This window comes from Urocampus carinirostris, chromosome 19 (genome assembly GCF_059441175.1).
Source record: "Urocampus carinirostris isolate Australia breed hairy pipefish chromosome 19, RoL_Ucar_1.0, whole genome shotgun sequence".
NCBI classification, from domain to species: Eukaryota; Metazoa; Chordata; class Actinopteri; order Syngnathiformes; family Syngnathidae; genus Urocampus; species Urocampus carinirostris.
Window position 1 is genome coordinate 27,543,344 of NC_142367.1, and position 10,965 is coordinate 27,554,308.

The 10,965-nt window shown below is 46.8% G+C and overlaps 1 protein-coding gene across 1 annotated transcript; it reads right to left on the reverse strand.

The window, feature by feature from the left end:
- Nucleotides 1-2,266: 2,266 nt before the first annotated feature.
- Nucleotides 2,267-9,735, reverse strand: LOC148347893 (uncharacterized). Its single transcript, XM_088323828.1, has 3 exons — nucleotides 9,527-9,735; nucleotides 7,896-7,995; nucleotides 2,267-3,286 (listed from the first exon to the last, which is right to left on the reverse strand). Exons 1-3 carry the CDS (start codon nucleotides 9,535-9,537, stop codon nucleotides 2,468-2,470), a joined length of 930 nt encoding a protein of 309 aa, XP_088179954.1. The 5' UTR covers nucleotides 9,538-9,735; the 3' UTR covers nucleotides 2,267-2,467.
- Between the last annotated feature and the right edge of the window lie 1,230 nt (nucleotides 9,736-10,965).

A 10,965-nucleotide genomic window follows, 5' to 3' on the forward strand; every position in this document is an offset into this window, starting at 1 on the left:
CGCACCGTTTACACCGTTTAAATTTGCTAGCAGTGAACGAGATTTTAGCTCGTATCGCATTTTACGGGCTATAAGGCGTAACTATAAAACCCCAAATTTCCCGGAAATTTAAAACGGTGCCTTATATACGCACACTGACAAATACAGTGGCTAAAATTGGAAACGCATCGCTACAATGAAACGTACTGCGTACGGTAACCGTTTTACCTTTGGGAAACATAGTTTAGGAGTGTCCTATAGTGGTTAATTGTCGCTAAAAGGGAAACAAAAGAAGCACAACCACTTAGACCAGTGTTTTTCAACCAGTGTGCCGCTGGAATTTGCCCAATTTTATCTTTACAAAAAAATCTGGCCATTATTCAGTATTTTTGCCATCTTCAGACAAGGAACTGCAATAGGTTAAAGTAGGCTTAACCGCATTTGCTCAAAGTGTGTATTTCTAATCAGTTGATGCTCCTATTGGCATTCTCTTAGACTTCCAGTCTTTGTTTAAAGGTGTCAGTGCTTTTCCATGGGGTTGGTCGTTTGTCTTTGTCTCAACATACCAGTACTTTTCCGTGTCTTGCATTTTCAATAAAACACAGAGGCAGACGGGGGGGAGGGGGGCTAGAGTGAGTGAGTGTGGACGAGTCAGTTGCTTGTCTTCTCTGCTATTCTCCCCGCTGCAGCTGGTTAAAAACATAACAAGTCCTTGCCTAATTTTTTTTCGACCGTTAGCCAATTTATAGCTCTCCCACACGTCAGTGGTCTGCTTCTTAGACCGCAAAAATAGTCATCCATATCAGTAGGTGGCAGTAGATTTTTATATACCAATTGACCGCTCATGAGGTAGCACACTCCATTTAAAAACTTAATTTGTTAAACAAAGCGGTTGAAGATAGCGCTGTAAAAAATTAAAACAAAGCACATCATTCTTTTTTTATTTTAAGTAGTATTTTCTTCTTTTTATATACTAATGTTGTGGAATGTGGATAACAACTCATGATCAGTATGTAGGCATCTGGTGGAGGTCGTGGGATGACGTTGTTGCAAGAGGTCACAAGCTGATTGAGGGAGCCGGGGCGGACGACCTTCACGAGATATCTTAACTTTGAGATCACTGAAAAGCCAATGTTGAACATCTAGAACTTTGAATGTGTCCCGAATGCAATAAAGCGCGTTCCCTTTTTGCCACATCTCCTCTCTGCGTATTTTTTGGATCGACGCCCAACGACGATCGCTCCAAAACTAATGATCTGCATATGAGGTAGTACAGTGAAATATTTGACATCGCTTCATTTTCAAACATTGTGTGAGAGTAGCAAACATATTGCAATGACTTGAATGTACTCTTGTTTTAATTGTTAGCACATCTTAGCTTAGAATGGATCTGTATAGTTAAGCAAGCTGACGGGACTTCTTGATACTTTTTAGGTTTATGACGACTTTATAAGGGTCACGGTTGAGACTTCTCAAGGTTTCTTCATTCCTCATGTTGAGGTTTTGAGAGTTTCCTCGCCTGCGTGTCGGTTTCAGTACAGGGGATGGTGTCATTGAGGCCCGTGCGGTCCTTTGAGACATTTCCGGATGAAGGGCGTCACAAAAAAATGGGAATTGACTCGAAAAACGTGACAAAAGAAATATTGGGAGGGTGCATCTTGTAGTCCAATGCGAATTATAGTGTGGAAATTACGGTACATTGTTTGTAGCCTTAACGGATCGTTACCAACAGCTTTGTCCGAAATTGCAATATTTTTGTCATTACGGAGCCTTGGCTTCCCCGACGCCACAGTCCAACGAGCAGGACGCACGCTTCACCGGCACGACCGAGACGGAGACTCCGGTAAAAACGGGTGGGGGACTATGCGCTGCAATAACAGCCGAATCATTGATACACACTGCTCACTCGATATAGAGTTTCTGGCAGTATCGTGTAGATCCTTCTATCTACCGAGAGATCTAACTGTGGTCATTGTGGTTGCCGTTTACGTTCCACCGGATGCTAAAGTTAGCATAGCGCTAAATCCCCAGCCCGCTGCTATCAATAAACAGCAGCTCGCACACCCCTACGCAGCTTTTATCGTCGCCGGCGACTTTAATCGGGCATGTTTAAGGACTGTACTTCCCAAATTCATTCAATACGTGGACTGAGCAACCGGGGGAAAAAACACTGGACCGTGCGTACAGTAAGATCAAATATCTAGTTGGATCCAGACATCTCTGTCTGTCCCTCACCCCCTCATACACCCCCCTCCGGAGGAAAACAAAGCATGCAACAAGGACAGTACAAACGTTTTCTTTGTTCTCTTTATCCTCACTGTAAAACGTGGACCTGGAGTGCCACGTCCAATTTCGTTGTCACAATATATTCAACCCATGTTGTAACAATGACAATAAAGTTAGATTCTATTCTATTCTAATCACGACCACCGATTTCAGCAATTTCCAGACGTCAACTTTTCCACTTCCACCCGTGCCGGCGAGAAACTCAAATTTTCATTACCTGTGCAAGTGTCTTCCGTTGCGTGGAGCTGGAACCCGAAGACGGTTTCTCGCTGCGCCTGGGAAGCGACGTCAAATGCGACCGTTTCAAGAAAGGCAAGAGCGATTTTGCGGGCGCTTGAGACGGAAGCGTTTTTGAAGGGCAGACGTCCGATGTCGCGACAGCCGTCACCCGGGCTTCTGGTTCGGAACAGAGGTTTGGCTGTTCCTCAGGTCCCGGCAATTTGCCGTCTGTCCTGGCACAGAAATCCACCGTTTTGCAGCGGGGCAGGGGTGTGGAAGCGATAAAAGGTCTTTGCTCCAAGGTGGGGTCAAAGATAAACGTTTCAGCCGGGTCGTAGGTCCTCGATAGCCGAGGAGGACTCGCCTCGAAGGTGTTGTGCCGACTCCCGGACAAACCGGTCTCCGATAGAGTGACGGCGATGTTTGGCGCCGGTTCGGCGTCAAAAGTGTTGCAGTGACGGGAGACCAGGCTCGATTCTGCCGACCGGACGTCTGTGGTGCGATTGGCTTTAGACTCTGGATCTTGTTCCGGAAGTCCACTCAACAAGGAGACACTTTTATCATCGGAGATGGGCTTCTCTTCTGGTTTTGGAGGGACGCTCTCTAGAGATGCAGGTAAAACGGGCTCCGAATTCGGGTTCTCGGACTCCGCAATGCGTTCGGGACGACATTGAACGGTGCCTTTTGTGTCCCAGGTGTCAAGTGCCAGCAGATCAGAATTCGTTATGTCCATCGTGAAGTTCATTAGGTTCTGCGATGAACAATCTAAAGAGTCATCGGTAAAGTCCGGTATGGTCTCCGTCTGCAATGAGAAAGGAGAAAAATATGCATTCAAGTTGGAACATTGGTCAATGTTCCCTGTCATTTTCCCCGAGTCTGAGCGTTGACACAAAGTCGGTGAGCAACGCTTGAAACAATAGTGAGCAACAGCAATCCCAAGTGTGGCAAATAAATCATGATCAAACATGTCCAAAACTTGACATCGTGTTACATTTTGCTGAGTTTTCGGCAATGCAAAATTATTTTTCACTTTTGAATGAATTGACTACAAACATCATTTGTTTTTACAATTATTTCTCAAGATTTCCATTTCTTTTATTCCTGGTATCTTTTGTCGCATAATATTAACATTTTGGGGTTCTTATTGAGTCGGCCCCCCTCGGATGGGTCTGGCCTTGATGCGGCGAGGGGGCTTGCGTGTTCCAGTGACCCTGGAGAGCGATACCGTCGGGAGCTTGCTCCTGGTAGGGTCACCCATGGCGGGCCGGTCTCCGGGGTAGGTTCCAGACAAACAAAGACCCCAGCGTGTCGGTACGCTGTGAGGTGGCAGCCCCACCAACCGACTATCCTGCGGAGGGCTAACAACTCACCCAGGAGAAACACACTTTGTTACGAAACTGACCAGAGAAAGAAGCCGGACTGACCAACACGGTAACGGACCCCAGCCTGCCCCCGACCAACGAGTACGGATCGATCTTCGTCATAAGACCCGTGTCGCCACCTGGAATGTCCAGACACTCCTTCGCCCCGGAGCTGCCACCCTGCTGTCCCGAGAGCTCTGTCGCTATAACATCACCATGGCAGGGCTCTGTGAAGTACGATGGCAAGGCAATGGTGAAACAACAGCTGGCAACCATTGCTACATCTGGAGTGGCCCCGAGAGTCGGACCGGCCTTTACGGTGTGGCTCTTGCCATTCCAAAAGCCCTCCGGAGGTCCCTCATCAGCTGGACACCAATAAGTGACAGACTACTGTCTGCTCGATTCCTCCACCATCACGGCAAGATGACAGTGATCGTCGCCTACGCCCCCACCGATGTCGCTGATGAGGATGCGAAGGACGCGTTCTTTGACCAACTCCACCAGGCTGTCAACCAAGCCCCACCACACGACGTCACCATCATCCTCACTGATGCCAACGCCACTCTATCCAGCATTGATCGGTCCCCCGGCTCACCTGTCGGCACCACCTTCGTTGACAGCACAACAAACGACAATGGCAACCGCCTCCTCCTCCTCTGCCACCAAAACAACCTTTGTGTTGCTGACACCTGGTTTCCCCGGAAATGCATCCATCACTGGACGTGGTACAGCCCAGATGGCAGAACCAGGAAGGGATTGGACCACATCCTGATATCACGACGCTGGAAGTCGTTTGTAACCAACTGCCGGGTGTTCAGAGGAGCACAGCTTGGCAACACAGACCATCGTCTGCTGGTGGCCCAGCTCAAGCTAAAGCTCCGAGCCAACCAGCACAAGACTCTGCCTCGCCCCGACTCCTCCCGACTCAGCGACCCCAACATCGCCAGAGACTTCAGTTGCTCCATCCGCCGCTCTCTTGATACCCTGGCTCCTGACAAGCTGACAGACTGGGCGGCCTTCAAGGAAAGTGTCCTCCAGTCTGCTCACAATGTCCTCGGACGCCCGCGATCCTCCCCGAGAAAGCCCTGGATATCAGAGAGGACACTAAACATCATAGACCAGCGGCGTGAGGCCCGACTCCGAGGCGACCTCACAGAGTATCGGAGACTGAATCGCCTGCGCAATGTGGCCATTGCTGAAGATAGGGAGAGGTTTTGGCAGGCAGAAGCCCAACAGCTTGAGTCCGCGGCCAACAACAACAACATGAGCCGCGTATTCAGTCTACTACGCCAAGCCCGTAGCGGCCCACACATAAAGACAGCCCTGGTAAAGGACTCAGACGGCAACCTCATCATGACAGAAGCCAACTGCCTCGAGCGCTGGAAGGAGCACTTTAGCCTCCTCTTGCAGCACAGCACCATCCCGGCTGATCCCACCCTCCTACGGGCTGCGAGCACAGCACCTCCTAACGACACCTGCTGCACAGACCCCGTAACACCCGAGGAAGTGAGAGCTGCTCTGAAGAAGCTGAACACCAAGAAAGCCCCCGGCATCTGTGCCATTACCGGCGAGATGCTCAAGGCCGGCGGTGATGGCATGGTGGAGTGGCTAACCCGCCTATTCAACCAGGTGTGGGAATCGGAGCAGCTGCCCACCGACTGGACCAGAGGAGTCATCTTGCCCTTCTGGAAATGCAAGGGCGACAGGCTTGTCTGTGGAAACCACAGAGGCATAACCTTACTCTCCATCCCGGGCAAGGTCTTTACCAGGATCTTGCTCAGCCGTGCCCTTCCAGCAATCAGAAGCTGCCGCCGTCCCCAGCAGGCTGGCTTTATGCCCAACCGCTCCACAACGGACCACATCTCTGCCGTCCGTTTGCTGATAGAAAAGACCCGTGAATTCCGTAAAGATCGCCATCTATATATCGGATTCATTGATCTGAAGGCCGCCTTTGACACCGTCTGCCACTCTTCACTGTGGAACATCCTCCAAGCTCTCAGAGCACCACCCAAGATCATAGCCCTGTTCAAGCTGCTCTACAGCAACACAGAGAGCTGTGTCCGTATCAACGGCATTGACTCCGACTGGTTTGCTATCTCCAGCGGCGTTCGCCAAGGCTGTGTGGCTGCTCCCGACCTTTTTAATTGCATCATCGACCATCTGATGTTCAGGGTTAGTGAGCGCATCCCCGGAGTGTCTTTCGGCAACTACCACCTGACTGACCTGGAGTATGCTGACGACACCATCATTCTCAGCACTTCCTACAGCCAGCTGAGAGACGCTCTGGGCATTTACAGCGAAGAGGCAGCGCGGCTTGGCCTGCAAGTGAGTTGGACGAAAACCAAGTTCATGTATGTCGGTGATGGACCAGATCCACCTCCCATCCAAATTGGTAGCGACATCGTAGAGCCTGTCAAGAGCTTTGTATATCTGGGGTCCATGGTGACAGACAATGGGGACCTAAAACCAGAGATTCTCCGCAGAAGAGCCCTGGCAGCATCTGCTCTGCAGTCTCTCTGGAAACCACTCTGGCGGCACCAGACCATCGCACGCAAGACGAAGCTCCGCATTTACAACCTCGCCGTACTCCCTATCCTGCTTTATGGCTCAGAAACATGGCCCCTGAACGACACCCTGGCCACAAGAATCGATGGTTTTGATAGCAGGGCTCTCAGAACCATCGAGAACATCAGGTGGCCCCAGCGAGTCTCCAATAAAGAGCTCAGAGCCCGCACGTGCCAGCCCCAAGCATCTTCCTTGGTCGCACAACGCCGCACCCGCTGGTTTGGCCATGTCCTTCGTCTACCACCAGACCATCCGACACGAGCCATTCTCCAGTTTGACCCAAAGGCCGCAGGCTGGAGACGACCACGAGGGAAACCCCGCACTCGATGGCTCGACGTCGTTGCGGGCGACCTCCAACAACACGGAGTTGCCGTAGAGGATGCAGAACAGCTGGCACAAGACCGCCAGCATTGGAAAAACCTGGTTCATCTGGTCGGCTCAACGCACAGGGACGGGACCCCCCGACCTTCGCTGGAGCAATAACTAACTAACTATTGAGTCGGTTGCACGATACACAACAGTATTTAATTACTTTTATTAGTGGAAGTACAATGTTGGCAACAAGATTCACTTGATATCATTGGAAATTATTTGAATGCAACACAAACTTTTTCCTCTTTTTCCCTGTTTTTTCTTTTTTTTAAATTCCTTTTTAAAATAAATCTCATTGTGTTTATTTTTTCCGAGCTGTTACTTTTTTCTTGCTTTTTTGTTCTCTATTACCTTTTTTCCCTTTATTTGCTTCTGGCTTTTTTTCCTGCTCTTTTTTTCCTCCTCATTTTGTTTCTTTTTTTCTCAGCTTTTCACTACTTTTTCATTTTGGTATTTTTTTCCATTTTGTTCTATTTCCCCCCTTCCTTTAAGTCATTTTGTGCAGAATTTTACATCCCATTTGCTCGTGTAGGGAATAAAGAAGCAAAAACAACCCGAAGAGCCGTTTGGGACCCGAAAGAGCCGGTCCTTTTTAGTGAGCCAAGCCGAAGAAGCCGGCTCTCAAAAAACTCTACTGACGTTACTCAACTTCAACCTTGACTTCAAAATACTGTATTTGAAATGAAATGATCTGCATTTCTATTGCGCTTTTCAACTCAATGACTTCCTAAAGCGCTTTACAATGTGTTCCACATTTCCCAATAGCGGCCTTGCAGCCATGTAAGGCGCTAACCTGCTTATTGGAGGTATTAGGGGTTCAGTGTCTTACCCAAGGACACCTCGACATGTAACACGGACGAGCCGGGATTCGAACTGGGATCCCTTGATCCCAAGACGAGCGCTCTACCTCCTGAGCTACTGCCGCCCAGCGTCAGGGGAACCCGTGTATTTTGACCTTCGTGCACTGTCACTTTGACTGAATTGGCTTCTTAATGAGCAATTTGGAACCCTGATTTTTGTGAGCTGGCTAGATTTTCTTGTGCGCGGAAAAGCTCTGGGTAGTGCGCAATTGCGCACACACGCAGAGGAACATTGGCTGGGGTTTGCATTTACCTCAATCGCACGGAAGGATGGACTGATGGGCAGATCGAGAAGTGTGATCTCCGGGAAAAGTTTCTCGTCCATCCTCCTCCTCACTTGTGGCGGAACAATGCTGCAGGAAACGTTTCATACAAAATGACGAGTTGGAATTCAAAATCTGTTCAAATGATATGAGCTACTTTCAAGTTAACCAGCGTTTTGTTTCAAGGCACACTACATTGTCCTTAGACTTTGTATAGAGCAGTGTTTTTTGACACGAGGCAGACTTATTTTCATGAAAAAAAATTGGAGGCACACCGTCCGCTTCAGTTGTTTTCAAGTTTAGCTATATTTTATGCGTTTTTATCATGATGAGGTTTTTAAGGTTTTCCTTTCCCTTTAAGGATTTTATATTTGATTTATTTGACTATAAGGGATTTTTTTACAATCAAATACAAATTACATTTAAATACAAATACAGGGGGATTACCAGATGTGTGGTCCCTTCTCAAGGTTTCTTCATTTTCCTCATGTTGAGGTTTTTGAGTTTTTCCTTGCCCTCATGTTGGTTTCAGATCAGGGGATGCTGTCATAATAATCTGAAATAATAGTCTGTGCAATAACCTGTGCAGCCCTTTGAGACTCTTTGTGATTAAGGGCATCACAAATAAACATGACTTGAGGTTTTTGAGTTTTTCCTTGCCCTCATGTTGGTTCCAGATCAGGGGATGGTGTCATCATAGTCTGAAATAATAGTCTGTGCAATAACCTGTGCAGCCCTTTGAGACTCTTTGTGATTAAGGGCGTCACAAATAAAAATGACTTGACAAAAGATATTAATTGGCTGAGCTGTGGGGCGAGGTCATTGTAGCCTAGACAAGAATGATGTTTACAGAAAAACAGCAAGAACGGGGACAAGGGCTGACGCCTGTGACGCGGGAAAGGAGACATTGTTTGGCTGATAAGCTTTCTTGTTGTGAGTTTTTTAGACGTGGCGGCGCCTTTTGGCGAGGAGGTGGTGAAGCTGGCACCTGACCCGCCCCATGGGGGAGGAGCCAATGCCCCAGCGTGTGGAAAAGACGGAAGACAGAAGAAGAGAGACGAGAGATCGTGAGAGGGAGGCTCACCGAAGACTAATTCGGCTAATTGGATGGAATTCACTTAAAGACTTTAAGAAAATAAATCTGCCCCCATGTGAAAATGTCGGCTATTCTTGTTCATTTTTCCATAAAGAAAGGAGCATGCGTTGTTAGGAGAATAAAGTTTGTTAACGGAGTCAGATAACTAATTCGAACAATTTGTTAAATGCTACATTTTTAGTAGTTTAAATCCTAACAATAGTCATTACTGAGAAGATTTGTTCACAAAGGTAGGTTGCTCCAAACATGCACAAAATTCTAGCAGCCAGGCGGCCTTGTTCATTTGGGGTACCCTGAGGCGTGTTCAGGAGAGTAATCAGACATGTAGTCGCTTGTTAATCGCTTGCCGCGCACTGCTGAACGTTTTGTAATCGCTCACTGTGATTGCCTTACTGATCCAAAATGGCCGACGACAGTACAATGGATTTCGTTCTACAGCTTGCTTTGAGCGAGTTGGCTGATATGAGCGACAGTTCGCATATTGACACAGTTAAGGTTATCCTAAACGCAGTGGAAGGGTCATACCTGTCTTGCATTGTTCACAAACATTACCAGGCAATGTAAGACGATACATCGCCAACAGCACTCGTCAGGGTGAGATCCTCCATCTTCTGCACTGTCGACGCCATGTTGGAAATCAAAGTAAGCGGTCTTTCTCCCGTGATTACTCGGGCACGCGAGCGCTCAATAATCACTGGCCGTTCAGAAGCTAGCGATAGCTCGCGATAGCAATCGCTCACTCTCCTGAACACGCCTCAGGTAGTAGATACTGATCACTCTGCCCCCTAGTGGACAATCTGTGAATTGCATCCTGTTACAAATGTGAATTCCATATCGTTGGAGCATTTTTTTCAACTTTTGAATTATCCTGTAGGCCCGATTAAACCTCCTTGTGGGCCGTATGTTCGACACCCCTATTTTAGACGAAACAAAGTGTGTCCGGTTCCGAAACCCAGAACTTGACATTTAACAGCACACATTTCCTTTTGAAGTGTTCGTTCGATTTACGACCTAAATCAAGATCCAATAAAATCATCAACAATGACACCAATTATTTTATAGGATGGCAAATAAATAAAAAATACAAATGACTTTATGGAGGACAAGCGCTTACCAGAAACACCGATTTCAAAATACTGAAACACTCTTTCAACCAATTATAAAAGTGTACGTCTTCTTTGTGTATTTTTAAACACGGAAGCTGCCTACAGCGTCGCTATTTGCCTCAGCGGAGAAATGAGTGTACTGCAAATATCATATACAACGCTTGGGCCAATACAATGACTGAACCATCAAATGCAAACGTGTTGACATTAAAGGGACAGTTCCTCCGAATGGTACAAAATAATTAATTCTCTGGCACCATGCTACTACGGGGTACTCATTTGACAATGGTTTCGTTCGCATTTTACAATACAGTGCCATCTAGTGGTCAAATAGGACAATGTACCTTTAACAAGTGGGTGGCTTAGCTCAATTCAGTCCTGAGCTACGGCAGCCCAAGAGTGCCACAATTCAATTCAAATTCAAACGAAATTTCCATTCAAAAAAGGTGTCATTTTTAAATAGCCTTTATAATATTTTAAATGATTTTTAGTTTTTACTTTTAGGAGCCGTTTACTTTTTTATAATCATGTCATTTGAAAAAAAAAACATTGAAATAAAAACGTACTTTGCACAGTTGCATCAAATCAATTTAGATCATCCTAAAAAGTATACTGCGCTCAAATTTAAAAAACATGTAGAATTTATTGATGATATCTTCGTTTTAACAACTGAATTATGGCTTCCATATTGAGCTCTGACTGAATATCTAAATTTTAAAACAAAGATGTTTTGATTTAAAATTAAGAATCATAGTACCGTATTTTCCAGACAATTGTGTGTACCTTGTTAGGAAATAAACTATTAAAATGTATCGTTTACCAAATTGTTCAAATTAGTTATCGGACTCCATTAACCAA

Excerpts from the sequence above, each read along its gene's own strand:
- LOC148347893 (XM_088323828.1), bottom strand. Across the intron at positions 3,287-7,895 it reads CATCCTTCCGTGCGATTGAG|ACGGAGACCATACCGGACTT; the intron begins GTAAATGCAAAC and ends TTCTCATTGCAG.